The sequence below is a fragment of the Eublepharis macularius genome, chromosome 3 (genome assembly GCF_028583425.1).
Source record: "Eublepharis macularius isolate TG4126 chromosome 3, MPM_Emac_v1.0, whole genome shotgun sequence".
NCBI classification, from domain to species: Eukaryota; Metazoa; Chordata; class Lepidosauria; order Squamata; family Eublepharidae; genus Eublepharis; species Eublepharis macularius.
This window is the reverse complement of record NC_072792.1, coordinates 25,116,189-25,132,632: the sequence shown is the minus strand read 5'-3', so window position 1 is coordinate 25,132,632 and position 16,444 is coordinate 25,116,189. Positions and strand designations below refer to the sequence as shown.

At 40.4% G+C, this 16,444-nt stretch overlaps 1 protein-coding gene across 1 annotated transcript in view; it reads right to left on the bottom strand.

Annotated features, from left to right (window-relative positions):
* The window catches only part of UGGT2 (UDP-glucose glycoprotein glucosyltransferase 2), a 99,935-nt gene that overhangs the window by 27,895 nt on the left and 55,596 nt on the right, over positions 1-16,444 (bottom strand). The window contains exons 17-26 of the mRNA XM_054974791.1: positions 14,417-14,578; positions 13,135-13,258; positions 12,950-13,048; positions 12,135-12,229; positions 11,240-11,446; positions 9,904-10,035; positions 4,893-5,020; positions 3,206-3,301; positions 2,149-2,251; positions 296-375 (exon numbers count right to left, since the gene is read on the bottom strand). Coding sequence (XP_054830766.1) covers positions 296-375; positions 2,149-2,251; positions 3,206-3,301; positions 4,893-5,020; positions 9,904-10,035; positions 11,240-11,446; positions 12,135-12,229; positions 12,950-13,048; positions 13,135-13,258; positions 14,417-14,578 — 1,226 coding nt within the window. The remainder of the gene's footprint in view (positions 1-295; positions 376-2,148; positions 2,252-3,205; positions 3,302-4,892; positions 5,021-9,903; positions 10,036-11,239; positions 11,447-12,134; positions 12,230-12,949; positions 13,049-13,134; positions 13,259-14,416; positions 14,579-16,444) is intronic.

Below are 16,444 nucleotides of genomic sequence, written 5' to 3'. Positions count from 1 at the left end.
ATCACAGATTTCAACAATAATTCAAGATAGGTAACCGTGTTAGTCTGTCTGGAGCAGTGAAAAAGAGCAAGAGTCCAGTAGCACCTCTAAGACTACCAAGATTAGTGGTAGGGTATGAGCTTTCGTGAGCCACAGCTCACTTCTTCAGATACCCAGCTTACTTCTTCAGGTATCTGAAGAAGTGAGCTGTGGCTCATGAAAGCTCATACCCTATCACTAATTTTGGTAGTCTTATTGGTGCTACTGGACTCTTGCTCTTTTCCACTTCAACAACAATTCCTTGCTTCCTACTTACCTATTCAAAGGGGCTTCTGACAGCTTGAGCCTACAGTTCATGAAAAGCTTCACCCTCATGTTGACAACCTGACCAAGAACCTAAAAGAAACATTTCCCACATTTAAAAAGTGATTTCTGTGGACTTCTGCAGTTCTAGACACACAAACTTTCTTCCTGAAAGAAACTCTTTTATTCTTTGGGTAAAAAGAATTACTCCAAAGACTGACTCGTATATTTAAGCAGCTTACAAACATTTATATTTAATGGTTCACAAATATTTACAGTTATCTGCCCCCCCCCCCGCTTTTATGAAAACGATAGTTCATCAGCATATATGGAATCTCAAGCTTAAGAAAAACTTAAGCGTTAACAGGCAGAAATAATGCTGTTTCTTCCTGTTCTGCCCACCTTCTCAGAAGTATGACTATTCAAACCATCCAACAATGAGAAGTTGAATAAAGCTCTTAATTTTGGGAGGTCAAAGTTCTTCCAGCTGCTGAAGGGAAGGGTGAATTTTTACTTGCTATGATAAAGTGTCATTTTTAGCAGCTGCAAGAACTTCCCACTTGTGTTGTGGTTAACAGGAACCTTTGGAGATCAACAGTAGGCTGGTTAAACCAAGGTACAAACCAGCTAGTGAGGTCAGAGGGCAACACCCAGGAGAGGGGAAAGATCAGGCTTTGAGGAACTGTAAACATATCTGAGGAAAATTTGCTGTGAAGAAGGAAGAACAAAGATGAGACAACCTTCCCCCAACCTATCACCAAGGATTGTTATTGAGATTAGATGATCCAGTAGACTTGTCCCCTCTCCCATTTCTGAGGTCAACTTCCCAGCTCTGGGAGGGGGAAGCACTCAGGAAAATTATGTACAAATTATTTACATTTGTTAGACACCATGAAATGTCAGAAACCGGCTGGTCAAAATTTGGCTAACATCAGCCTGTGGGGCCATGTGGTGCAGTTAATGGAAAGAAGGGTTGGGGGGCACCTAAAAACAGTAGCTTTCTAATCAGGCAATAATTTGAAAGAAATTCTCTCCTAAATAATATTTAAATTATTATATTTCACATGCCACATTTGATGCCTTCCCTCAAGGTCGGGTGTTTCCACTTGCCAGCCCCACCCGTGCCTGCTCAGTGCTAGAGAAGGGACGGCAACTCCACCTTGTACTTGAGGAGGCAAAGCATTTTTTCTCTCAGTTGCCACCTGTAATAGAAATGCTAGCTACTGTTTTGTTTTATTCATGACTGGTTAATTAAGAGTTGTATTTTATAGGATGTTTATGCTTATATATTTGTTAACTGCCTCAGTGTTCCTGTTAAATGTTGTAACCCGCCTTAAGGGCAGTCTATAAATAACAACAACAGCAACATTCGATTTATATACCACCCTTCAGGACAACTTAACGCCCACTCATGTCATTAGGCTCACTCATGTCAGTATGTCATTATTATCCCCACAACAATAATCACCCTGTGAGGTGGGTGGGGCTGAGAGAGTTCCTAGAAGCTGTGACTGACCCAAGGTCACCCAGCTGGCTACAAGCAGAGGAGTGGGGAATCAAACCTGGCTCTCTAGATTACAGTCCCGTGCTCTTAACCACTACACAAAACTGCCTCTCTGATTGATTGAATAAATGAATGAATGAATGAAGCATCTTAAGGACATACTCTGTGAGGTAGATTACCTCAAAGAGAGCTAAGGTTTGTGGCTAAGCAGGGAATGGAATCTGGATCTTCCAAAACATCACACACACAGCTCACACCATGAAAACACTGATAAAACACCTTTTAACTGCACAGACTTGCTGTTAAAACTGAAAGATAATCACGCAGTTGTATTTGCATACAAGAAATCAGCGCAAACTTACAATCAGTAAGTGTGACAGCTTCTGTGCTTCTCGCGTCAGTGGATCTACAATACCAACAACATCCAGGAAGGGTTCATTTTGCTGTGGATCTACCTTCAGTACACTGCAGAAAGAAAGAAAAAAACAAGACATTATATGTGACATGAAAAAGGTATAATTTGAAGGGACAATAGGTACAGGAACTATTACATAAGATAAACTTCGTGTATCTTAAGCGGTTTCAGAGTACGTATCCTAGGTCAACACTCGTACTTGCATCATTTGGAGTGTCATCATAATCGCTCATAGCTGACTGGATAAAGTGTGGTTGGACAGTATTGCGTCCACATGTTGGTTTACGTCTGTTTATCATGAAGTACAGAGAAAATTTTTCTTATGAACGGATAGGCTGCAACCAACAACAGAATCAGAATATAAAATGATGGGTATGCAGAATAATTTCATAGAGTCTAAAAACGGGGACTTAGTTTCAGTTAGTGGCAGATAAAATTTACAACTGCTGCTCTAGCTATATCATTTTATCAATTTCTACTGCAATGGTTCAATCTGAGGGAGGGCTTACTGATTTATTAGAATGTTACCATCTTCATTAAATAAAGTGAGAATGAAGAAAATTTATTTTCAATTACGAAGAATGTAGCCAATGAAGTCCTTCGAAAATCTGTAAAGGTCTATTTCTAAGTATTATACTAAAAGAATAACTTAATGTTTGTCTGTATTTTAACTGCATTTCTAAGCTCTCTTGTGACAGCACATTTTAGCATTTTTATTTTTAAAAATATACAGGAAAACATTGTGTTGGAAGTGGTATAAAAGCTGCATCACGTTTGATGGGCAAAGTCAGGTACTTAATCTTTCCCACTTGAGGTGGCAGTAAATCACTTCAGATGGAGTGTATTGCTCATTACCTTCTAAGTATTCACAATGTATTTAACTGCAAATCAAGTGCTACAAGAAGTTTCTTGAAGTTTTGAAAGATCTTATATGTCACTTGGAGGTACTAAGGTATCATAGAACCACAAATGCATTATGATTTAAAAAACGACAGTTACTTAACCTCAGCTGCTCTTTGAAAAATTCAACGTCTTGGCGGACCTCCGTTTTCGGCAAGGATGAAAGGAGCGCATCCACTTTCATTACTAAATGACTGCCACTAAAGTGGGGGGAAAGTTATTTCAGAGAAAACTTTTTTTCCATTATTCATGTTTCACTCTGCCTCTTAATTACAGGCAAATTCCTCAGTAGTGAACATTGCCCTCCTTCCCAATATAATTCTTCAAATAAAATAGGACCACAATATTTTCAAGGGATTTTGTCAGCCCAAATTTGAGCAGGGCTGTAAGCTCCATTGTTAATGTACTTTAAAAGATCAATAATCTGAACATTAACAGTTAGTTTGGGAGACATGGGCCGATTCCGCAGGGCTTACCTGAAGCCGGGATGTTGCAAAACATGCCAGAAAAAATTCGGAAGATCGTGTTTTCTCGGCGTGAGAAAACACAATCTTCCGCACTTTTTCCGGCATGTTCCGCAACGTCCCGGCTTCAGGTAAGCCGTGTGGAATCGGCCCTTGTTTTAAAATGTGTATTGCCATTAGGTTGATTTATCTTCCAGTGTTCTATCTTGACACTTGTCAATTACATCAGATGAAGCCATCAAAAAATTATTTGGAGCCTGAAGAAAAATCTGCTTTAATCACCAGTTTTTGCTTTGGAAATTGAACATAACAGATTTTATAACGCAGATAACTCACTAACTGAGGAAACAAAATTGAGTTCCTCTTCTGTTATCAACTCCAGGGGCAGACAGAGGATCTCTTGCCCATGAACTGCACAACCACTAGCAATCTAAGATTTTCATTTTCTTACTTCAGACCCACCCTAATTATACAGGCATGAGGGGTATAACAGTGCCATTTTTACCAGAGTTACACTATTCTAAGCCCATTGAATTCAAGGTACTTACAAGGGTATAACTCTGCTTAGTATGCAACTGCAAGAAATTTAATCACTTATTAGCCTTTAAATATTCTGTTGTAGACATCAATGGGCAATGTTCTCAACCACTGAGTCTTGACCTGCTTTAAATCAGTGTCAAAGACTAAGAAGACACAATACGTTACATTTATTTCTTTTATTATCCCAGTACATCAATGTTAGCAGCCTATAGAATGTATTTGTTTCCCTCCTTTTAAGAAGCTTCCTATTTAGGGATATACATCAAGCCCATTCTGGAAATTGTTAAAGAAAAAATTGTAAAGTCTATTCTCTTCTACCTCATTTTGAGAATCAGCAACCTCCAGTTTAAGATCTGGCTCTTCTATTTTTAATTTGTTGGTTTTGTTATGGTGTTGTAACCCTGAGATTTATTATTTTATGACAGAAATTCAATAAATTTGTAACTTATGATTTCAACCAAGGATATAAATTGTACACTGTGGAAAAAAGCACTTTTGGTTTGAGGTATTTTCTCCTTTCATGCGAGTATCAGGTTCATCACCATAAAGATACATCGCTCTTAAAATATTAACCTTCCTAATACAGATAGATGTATCAAGTTTTCCATTTCAAGAGGTTCATGTTTAAACGATGGACTTTAAAATTCAAAAGCAAGGGTCACATTGATGCGAATATGAAGGAATGAATTTCCAAAGTTGTATTGCTCTGGGCTAGTGAATGAGCTATGGCTAGGTTCAGCAAAACTGTACAAAAATTATTTTAACATATAAACCATAGAAATGTTACCGTTTACTGCCAAGACCCATTTCCTTGACAAGGGTTTTAATCTTCATTGCCGCAGAGCTTAGCGTCACCTTCTCCAGCAAGTCAAAATCTTTTGTGTGGAATTCATTTTCAAGTAAAGGGCCAATTACCTTTGCAAACAGAAAATCAAGATGCTGACAGTTTTGGCATTAAATAAAGCTCTACATCTTGCTTTTAAAAAGAATAGTACTTCACTGTGCCCTTAAAGGCAAAAATGATTACATGGAGAGGAGAGGTGATGGAACCCTGAACGACTTAAACGTCCTGAGCAACAAATAATACTGCACTTTTAATGGAAAGGTCTGAAAAAATAGTTTCCAACCATCTCCTCTAGGGCTTGTTACAAACCCACACACATACCCTAAACACCAGCCTCCCAAAAAGCCATTCATGGAGGTTGCTCAGTTTGTACCACACGTGAAAGTTGAGTCTAAAGTCAATTAAATTTTAACATCATGCAATTTCTAAGTAACAAGAATCAGAAAGAACCATGTCTTAGGAAGGTGGCATCCTGAAATTTCTATTAAGAACCGTTCTCCATCCTACTTCAACAATTTACCTGTATTAATGAACCGCTATTCTATTCATTGCCATCAGATTTGGTATGGCTATTTTTAAAAACCTGTCTAAGCTCAAGTGAAACCATAGGTTTTCTGTAGTGTGAAATCTTGTTCTCCCTGCATTCTGAAAGGCATTCTCAGTTTTGTAGGGTTGCACCTCCCTGTAGATCAGGAACCAAAGCCAAACTCCTTCAGTAGAACCTCAGCTGGAAAGCTCTACCAGTCTAGCCTGGAAAGGGTGAGGGGGGAAATGCCAAAATGTGCAGAAAAGTGCAGAAGATTTAACTGGACCAGAACTGCCAAGTAGAAAGATGACAGAAAGAAAGGAGGTTATCCATGTCGGTGCATAAAAAGCTCTCCTACATACACTGACACCTCAAGATAAACAAGTTGCATGAAAATTCAGGGATGGAGTGTGAAGCCCTCTGGAACCCATTGGAGGGCATCTAGGAAATTGTAACAGAGTCCTTCTATAAACTGTAATTTGTCAATTTTTATTTGGAACGTTCTGCCTCCCCCCACAAGAAAAAAAAAAGCCATTCCAAAGAATCTTGTGTTAATATTCACTTCACTAACCAATGGATTTGTTGTTCCTGTTGCTGTCATTCTTTCAACATCCCAGCAGTGGCAGCTGCTGGGGGAAGCAAGTGCTGGTTCTTTGCATGCATAATACATGCAGCTTCAGTACACATATGCATTTTCCTGTGCTTATGCTTGTTTTCGGACACACTTTTTCTGTAGTGAATAATTACAACCACCCCCACTGCAATTCAAGCTAGAAACGCAGGCAATGAGAACAGAAATATCTTAGAAAGACTGAATGAAAAAGGTTCCAGAGAAAACAGTGCCTAAGGACAGACCTACTACTGTTAATATTATGCACAATTACATTATTAGAAAGGTAGTTTGAATAGCATGCCCAAGACAGCAAGGACATTAAATCAATAACTGAAGGTGTTTGTTGTAACCGTGTTACCTCCACATGAAGCTCAGCAAAGAGAAACAATACCACAGATGTTAGAAGCTGGCTCCATTTTGGAACCGTGAGTGACCCTCCCCAGCACCCATGGCTTAGAGAAGTAGTCTTCACATTTCCAATCTCAACCACATTTCCAATGTTAGACAACAGCATGGGACTCACTGAGCCACAAGCCTATAACGGCAAGCCGCATAGCCAACTCCAACCTTTTATTTTCTCTGTACAACTTTTCAGCCACTTGTGTTTCAGATACCCTCTTCTAAGCCAAAAGGCAACTGAGTGGTTAAAACTGTGTGGTAGCTGACCAGTGATAAGCATTTCCAATTCTGTCCCACAGAAATACAAGAACTCACACCAATCCACCTTAGAGGAAAACCACTATCAGTGATAGTACCTAGGCATGAACTGTAGGCTCTCCTGAGGCCTATGTGCTTTGTAGTTCCCCTCTCAAAAGTAAAATCACCTAAGATTTATCTCATAACTTTATAGTTTCTTAATAGTAAATGTTACCTTTTAAAATACAGACATTATTTACATTATTTATTTGATAGTTTTCCACAAAGGATTTTAGCGATTTCTTAAACCAGGGATCCTGGACCCGGATCCTAGTTCCCCAGGCATATCTTCCTATATCAGTTTCCACAGCTCAACTTTCATATTGTACACTCCTAGAATCTAGCAAAGCAAGTTCTTCTGCTAAAATACTATGAAAATGATGGAGTTGGTAACCAAGATGTGATGCAAATATTAAGGCTCAAACCCTCTGAAAAATACAAACTCTTCCCACTTCACAGCATTAACTTTCATGACATTCAGCCTGAGTGGCAGGAGGATATATATAACTGAAACAGGCGGGAGGTTACATATAACTCAGATTAAATAAATAAAATGACAACTGCATTAGAAGTCAAATATACCCCTGGAGCATCCAGTAGAGAAACCCTGAACTGCTTTATAGTCCCCAACTAGTCGACTTATAAATACTGATCAAGGATGAAAAGCTTGTTCAATAAACAACAAACTGACTTTCCTCAGGCATAATTAAACAAAGTCCTCTCCACATTAACGCCTATTAGCATATAAGGGTGGTTCTTCTATTATCAACCAAAAGCAGAATTAGAAAAATAGCCTGATGAGGTACTTAGCATAGCACCATATTCCTCATAATAATTCCACAGTACCAATCACCACAGGATTGACCCTAAATATGTATTCAGCGCCAATCCCACTCCGTTCAAAATACTTGAATTGCTAAAAGTGTGTTTAGAAATGCAGCCTACTGGCTATCTCATTAACCTTTGCTGTATTCAGTCCACCAACAGCCCTTTTTGTCTTCCCCATTGTTCATGTCTAGCGAAGTGCCTCCTTCTCCAGCCCCCCCCCCTTCTACCCATCGCCACGGTCTGGCTTGGGAAAGAGTAAGATACAAATGTGGAGTGAAGACAATAACTAGCCCAGTCAAGATTGTCTCACTGCTAAATGAGAGGGCAAAGGTCACCTTCCCACCTGTCTGATCACACTTCATCCCCTTCTTCCTCTTTCTTCCTGCTTCCACCTTTGTTGTTGCAGTTGCTCTGATGAAGATAGGGAAAGGTTTTAATTCTGTTTAATTAATTATTTCTTTTCCTCACGGCAACCTAGACGTCCTTGAAGGACAATAAATTCTGGTGGAGATTTAATTACTACTTCTGTGTTTGCAGTCAAAAAGATTGCTCATTAATTTCCTCTTGTATTTATTCAGATCATAATTGCACAGTTGCAATCACGAGAAAGAAATGAATTAATCTCTGGCAGCAAGGACAAAAGCGTAATTAAAGCCACTCCCCTCAACAACTGATTAAGGATACTTTCAGGTATGTTGGGACCAGGGAGAGTGTACATGGACTGGTAGACAGCAGCGGTTAGAGTGCTGGATGAGGTCCTGGAAGACACTCTGGCCTGATGTTTGCTGGGTGAACTTGGGACAGTCATTCCTTACCGGTCTACCTCACAGGATTGCTGACAGGACAAAATGGGAAAGGGAGAACTGTTCCAAGATACTCAGACACAGGGCTTTTTTTCAGCTGGAACGCGGTGGAACGGACTTCCGGCACCTCTTGAAAATGGTCACATGGCTGGTGGCCACGCCCCCTGATCTCCAGACAGAGGGGAGTGCGGCGCGGAGGGCGATCTAAACTCCCCTCTGTCTGGAGATCAAGGGGCGGGGCCACTGGCCATGTGACCATTTTCACCAAGGGCTATTTAAACTTTAAAAAACTCCCTTGTTCCAGCTGATCCAAAATGATGTCATTGTGCAGTCCTGAGTTTCACCACTCAGTTCCACCACCTCTTTTCCCAGAAAAAAAAAGCCCTGCTCAGACATATAACTGATAAAAATGCACCAGACAGAATGATGAACAGAAAGCAGTAGAGATGAGAAACAGAAGAAAATTTAAAGGGACAGTAGTCCTTAATGTCCCCAGAAGCCCTGTACCAGTTCACTCTTATAACAATTCCATTGTTTAATGTTACAAAAAAAACCCAGGCCTAATTAAAGATGAGAGCAGGGGAATCTCACCAAATTACGTCTATCCCATATTAAGTGGCTAGAATGGAACCACCCCTATATGGCGTTCTAGATTCTGCTGAAAAATTCAAGATAAACACAAATCAAGTGGGTTCCTTTGGAATGGCTTCAGTTCCCTTTGGGTTAGATGCACTGAACATTCTCTTTCCTTCCTCTTTAAGGCCCCAGCAGATTCCATTAGCTGGAAACAGACAATCCTGACTTAGAACTGTTAGGTACAACTCTTTATCTGACATCGAGTTCAGTTTACTAGAAACAGAAGTTATAGAACTGGCTGGGGGAAAACATTAAGGGTCTGCAAACCAGTTTATCCAACCAAGAGCTTGCTTCTCTGTTCAAAGGAAGAAGATAATTTGGGACTGAAGGACAGAACCCCTGCCTCTTGGAGGAGTTAATGCAAGAGTGTGGCATCTTGATCCAAGAATTATGCCATTCTGAAGCACTGAGAATGCCTTCCAGGAGCCAGAGAAAAACAAATTTTGGCATGCATTCCCTTGTTTCTTCAATATCCAGCAATCTACAACCCACACAATAGCTTTTTTGGAATCAGCTACAATGACACAAAAGTGTGTGCAAGTCAGAACTCTTCCTCAAGCTAGATGTTAAAATATATTTAAAAAATAAACAAAAAAGAGGTGGGGGAGGAGAGAAAAAGATATTCCAGGCCATAATTTTAAAGGCCTTCTCTCAGGGCATCTCTGTGCTGAATGCTGGGCTCTTCTGGTCAAAAGTGGGGGTGGGAGAGAATTGATATTTCTCCATTAGAACTACATAAGCCAGCTGTCTTCCTTTAATCTTTTCAATAAATTATGCATCAGAATTGTGAATAAGTTCAAAGAGAAAAAAAAACAGCAATACAGTGAGGAGCTGAACATTTTTAAAACTTACCCTTCCATTACTAACGACGGCCATTTGCCCAGGAAGCAGTTTGAGAACCTCCTGACAAAACATCCGGTGAGCACGAATGATATTTACGCCCAGCGTGTTGTATTTCTTCTCAAAACTGTCATCATCCATGCCCTAGAAAGAAAGAATAAAGATGTCATTCCAGAACAGATAAATTAAACAAAATTAATAAGCAAAACATATTTAAAACCTCATTGTACAATCCAGTTCTGCAGCAGACATTGTCCTTCTTAGCACTGAATTCAGAGGGTTTTTAAAAAACTCATAGTGCAATAATACAGCATGCACCTACTAAGGAGAAGCCCTATTTAAGCTACATGGACACAGGCAACACTCTGGCATATCCAGGAAAATGCTGCTGTAGGAAAAAGCCTCTTTGTGACATTCAAAGGAAACAGGAAGAGACAAGTTTAACTACTTGAGCTACCTCAGTCCCACATCGATCTCTGCTTCCGTATCTCATCTGAAGTTTCTGCATGTTTGTATGTGTAAATGCACACGTGTTATGCACAAGTCTCCAACACATACACACACACACCCCATACCATGCTGGAAATATGGGAGAGGGGGAGAGAATAGGTGCAAGTCCTCGATACTTTCTAGCAATGCTTTGTCCTAATACTCCTCCTAGGGAGGGGACAGACTCCCTCACATTAAAAAAAATTGTATTTTCATGTGAAGGATTCAGCCAGTTTGCCCAGTTCTAGTCTTGTTCATTGCCTTGCCCTCGCCCCCGCTGCCCCCCTTTTCATGCTGGGCTTGCAACTTGGCTTTAGAACCATGGTTGCCTGTGAAATCTTGCCATAATTTACTCTCCACAGTAAAAGACCCTGAAGTGAGGAACCAGATTAACGGTGAAAGCTGAAGCAAGTTACTTTGGTCTAAACCTGTTGAATACAACTGTACAAATGTCACAGTTAACAGACAGGCTACTGGGGCCAGCATCTCAAAGGAATGCTCAGTTATATCCAGGGCTTTTTTCTGGGAAAAGAGGTGGTGGAACTCAGTGGGTTGCCCTCAGAGAAAATGGTCACATGGCTGGTGGCCCCGCCCCCTGATCTCCAGACAGAGGGGAGTTGAGATTGCCCTCCGTGCCGCTCTGCGGCGCGGAGGGCAATCTCAACTCCCCTCTGTCTGGAGATCAGGGGGCGGGGCCACCAGCCATGTGACCATTTTCAAGAAGTTCTGGAACTCCATTCCACTGCATTCCCGCTGAAAAAAAGCCTGCTCAGTTATATCATAAAGCATCCAGAAATATTTTTAAAAGAGTAGTGTAGTTTTGTATGATGTCAGCAAATGTGCAACTACATTTACTCACCGGCACAAAAAACTTCTTGATTTTTGTTCCTCTTGCAAGGGACTTTGCTGTCTCCTCTTTAACAATCCTATCAAGAAAGCTTCTCAAACTAGCGTTTTCCTGTGTTAGAAGAGCTGCCATGATTGCCCTCGCAACAATCGTGTTTTCTTCAGTTATTTTTGACGCAGGATTATTCACAATCCCGAACTGTACGTGGCTACTTGTTTTCTGTAAGATAAATATGACTTGTCACCTCTTGCTCATTGTGATTTCCCTTTTGTGGCCAAAACATCAACCCTCCCTCTTCCTTTGGAATAAAATGCTTTCTAAGTGCTGTTCTCTATTAAAACTATTATTTATTTGGGAAGATGCCTCAGTCCACTCCCTGCTAATAGCAAAGCACACGAAGACCTCTGCACTTGTGAGACGGGGAAGAGCATGGAGCTGAAAGATGCGGCACAGACAGGTCAAAGGAAAGCCTACGAGGCTATGAAATTTCGACTCTAAATGTGTGTCAACAAGAAGCTGCTAACAATGACATATAACAAAGAGCTGTTGTGGCAAACAAATCTCTCCGCTTGGTCTTATTTCTTTGGGCTGCATTCCACTTGCAGCCCAAGTTTTAATCTATTGGCCCAGTTCTAGCTGGCAAGACTCCTTTAACTGCTTATCATGAACAGGGTATCATTATTAAGTTCAAGAATTATTCCATAATTAGACATTTCACAGGTTTTACTTGCTTTTGTTCCCTTTTATTTCTGGGAACAGGGCAGGTACTTGTTTAGCTGGTGTCGTCTTCAGGTGAGAGAAGCTAGCTACCATATACACATTTGCCGTTATTGTTCTTCTCAGATTTGCTGAGAACACTTAGTAACATTCACTTTGCAAGTGGACATAGGAATTGCAATGAACTGACCAGGTGTTTCAATGCATTAGAAAGCAATTGCCTTCCATCTGGCTTGTCAAAATCAGCCACAATCCATATGGTAACTGCATAAATTATATCTTCATCTGAAAAGCAACACATAAATCATGTCAAAAGTTTTTTTACTGAGCAACAGATAAGGTAGCTGAGTCCAGTAGGGAAGTGAAACAGTAATCCGGAAACATGGATTACTGTATACAAAGCCATTTTTAAAAAAATCCTACTGAACATACACTTCTAAGTACAGAAGTATGTATCTCTGGAGTTGCATCTCAGGCCCCGTGTTCTGATGGCCTTCAAATATTTAAGCCCTTTGGGGATGCTATTCACTGGTACTTGCAAAGCTAAGATGGGATAGGTGATGGATTCTCTAAACTGACTGGTCTAATAATTCTACATTTGAAATAGTGCAGTGAAAGAGACCATTTGGTTGCCTTGAAGATCAAATCTATATAAGCCTTCTGAGCAGGCCCGCTGAATCAATAAAAATTGGTTAATTCCTTTTTATATTCCTGGAGTAGTTTTCAAGTTTGGAAAGTGGGACTGCAAACAGTGGTTTGCGTTAACTGCGCTAATTGTGGTTAAGGCAAATTCCCACTTGCGTAGTACCAAGCACGTCCTGCGACTGTTTCCTTTATATGTGCTTGCAGGGAGGAGAGTTTTACTGTACATTTAGAATTTTAGCCAGGATTAAGGCAATAGGAGTTAATGGTAGTTATGGTTAAGTCTTACATCGACACTAGATGGTATTATAAGAATTCAGGTATAATCATCTGTATTTTAGCAATTTAATAAAACAAACATACCTTTCCTTGTGATATAGTTCATATTTTCTGAAACAACAACAGTCTTATCTTGAGAATCCAGAAAAGAAAAAGTTGAGTAATCCTCCAGATCAACAGGAACTGTAAAAATTAAATGAGACATAAAAAATCCAACAAAACGATAACGAAAACCAGAGGAAGAGCAAGGAAGGCAGAACTTGTTTTACCTGGTGACGATATAAAGTTCAGATATCTTTTTTCAGTACTAAGAATTTTCTCATTTATATGTGAAACAATGTCTTGCTGATCAATGATGAAGTCTACTGCATCCGTATGGTCATTCAGCAAACCCTGAAAGGATAACAACAGAACCCTTGCTTTGAAATCTGCAGCACTTGACAGCTTCGGATCAGAAAAGAGTCATTGCTTGGGGGACACATGAGGTTCTGGGCAAGAGATTATCTGGAACCACCAAAGCTAGAACCAGGGACTTCAAAGCGCTGCTCTGCTAACTGAGAGTTACAGGTTAGAAAGTTCTGTGGGCTATCATGCCCTCTCAGGCTACTGAGAAATTCCCTCCACCCAGCCCACTGTCTGCTCCCGACCTGGATCCCAGGTTAGGCTGGCTTTAGCAAGATAAGCCTCAAATGGGTCGAACTAGCTGCAAACATTGGCTCGGGCTCAGTGACATGCAAGCGGAAATGTGAAATGTCATAGGGCAGTTCCACTCATGCAACACCGAGCGCTTTCTATCTTCTATAGTGCCCAAGGATTTCTTGCACAATATCTTGCAAAAACAGGGAGGAAAATGGCTTGGAAAACTTTGCACATGGGGCTTCTGTGAACTTTTTTTTTTCACACCTTCCGCTTGTGCAAGGACTATAGCACACACAGAAATCCTCTGGTGGATCCAAGCCACCGATTCTTATGCCCATAATGACTTCCTCCATTGCTCGCCTGCGTAGGCACTTGCTGGATTTCCCATTGAGCCCTGGTCCTGGAGACTCGGCACTGAGTTTTCCACCATGTCAAGGCTGTAAAAGGGCCAAGATCACAACTGACTTTAATAACAGGGGTTGATCTGAACAGATATATCCCCTTACATATTCTTCAATATGAAGAATTTATAGATTCATTAATAAGTTACGAGATTCTTCAGCAGAAAAAAGCTCAGAAAAGAGAACAAGGGAGAGAGCGAGAGAGCGAGAGAGAGAGAGAGATCTGTTTTTCCGGTCCACATTTCCTTACTGATATTTCTCTTCATAAGATGACTGCAAGAGTCTCAAAGATTAACAAGTGCTTAGTTAAATTCTAAGGCATGGATAATCATTATATATTAGGTTTCAAAATCATGACTGCAAATTAAAGTAATGATGCCATTTAGGTTTTCACAACATTAATTCCAAACCACCTCATTACAAAAGATGTAGAATAAAAGCACAACTGAAGCCATCTACTGCCCGTTATTTCATTGCACGGCCTTAAATATATATATAATGCTAAACACACCATGAACACTGCCCGCTGGAAGGACTCCGTAGCATCCACGATCTTCTGTAGAGAGGTCTCGAGCTCTGCGACATTCATCTCTTTTCTATTAAAGGGCACACCATTAAAGAGAGCTTGAGGCAATGGACCCAAGCCAGTCTTCTTATAAAATGCTGCTCCTGCCTAGACAAATCAGGGATGTCACAGTTACATGGAATGAGGCTGACTGCAGAAAAAGAAGTGATTAAATATCAAGAGACAAAGAACACAAACATCCACGCACTCTTTGCTGGAACAGCAGAGGGGGAAAGTGATCTGTTGTTCTTGTACCACTTTCCCAGAACGCAAAACACAAAACAAAATAAAGCAGCGTGAGGACACACGCAACAGTGTGCAGGAATAATTGTGAATTTACAAAAGACTCCGACTTCTATACAGATCAGCCATTTGGTTGTTTAGTTGACAAGTGTCTGACTATCTACACTCAAGTCATGAAGACGTGCATACAGAAATATGTATTGCCATGGGCACCATATGATACGCAAGTAGAACAAGCTATTCCACTGTCCTGAACGTGCATGTTTTAACGTAAATAATAAATCTATACATCAATGACAACACAAAACATTTAGTACCTATCATTCGTGATGGGCTGCCTTTTTAGCTCTCCTCAATTTCCACTCATTTTGAGGGTCTTTCTTAAAAGTGCTAAAAAAAGCAATTCTCTTCCCCATCAGTTTCCCTCACTTCCTTTTCAAGCAGAATCCCACTAACCTTTGAGAGCAGGAGACGGCCATCGGTGGTGGGGCTGACTTGCTAGGGACAGCAGAACCTTTGCTGGACTTCCTCCTTAACAGGGAATGATGTCCTTGAGCATGCTGGGGAGTATGGGATTTGTACAGTTTGGTCTCCTTAACAGGGAATGATGTCCTTGAGCATGCTGGGGAGTATGGGATTTGTACAGTTTGGTGTAGTGGTTAAGAGTGCAGGAGTGTAACCTGGAGAACTGGGTTTGATTCCCCACTCCTCCGCTTGAAGCCAGCTGGGTGACCCTGGGTCAGTCACAGCTTCTCGGATCTCTCTCAGCCCCACCCACCTTATAGGGTGAGTGTTGTTGCGGGAATAATGATAACATACTTTGTAAACCACTCTGAGTGGGTGTTAAGTCATCGTGAAGGGCGGTATTTAAATCGAAAGTTATTATTACTTCTCTCTGCCTCATAAACCAAGGCCATTGGGCTTTATGACTATTCAGTCCATGAGAACTGGATCTGTTTTATTCTTCAGTTCTGGCCCTGTACTGCTTTGATTCTCTAATTCTGTTTATTCTCAAGATATATGTATTGCTAGTGTGTTATGTTTAGAAATGTTGTTTTTTCTTGTTCTCTGTGTTTGTTGTTTATTATCTTGTGGTGTGTAGTTTATAGTTTAAACAAAGAAAATTTTAGTCAAAACAAACAGACTTAGTAGATTTCAAATGTAACAAAGACTACTTGCTTTACTCTCAAAACTATTATAACTGTATTGTCTATATACTTATTGGTTGTATAAGATTGTATAACTTTTAATCCAGTGTACAATTTAGAACTTTTATACTATGCACTTACTTTATTTTATTTTATTTAATGAATTTTTTTATATTAAAAAAAAGACTACAAAAAAAAAGATTCTCTAATTCTACATATTGAGGGAGTCAAACCAAAATAGTTTTTATTTCTGCACTAGAAAAATGGCCTGTTTCTGCTGCAGGCTTTCTGGGGAACACATTAGTTGATGGGCTGAAGATGAGTCAGTTTCCTCAGCGGATGGGCTGAGGAAACTTTGTGTGTGTGTTTAACAGCAACAACAACGACAACATTCAATTTATATACCACCCTTAAAGACAACTTAACACCCACTCAGAGAGGATTACAAAGTATGTGGTTATTATCCTGACAACAATCACCCTGTGAGGTGGGTGGGGCTGAGAGAGCTCTGAGAGAGCTGTGATTGACCCAAGGTCACCCACCTGGCTTCAAGTGGAGGAGTGGAGAATCAAATCTGGTTCTC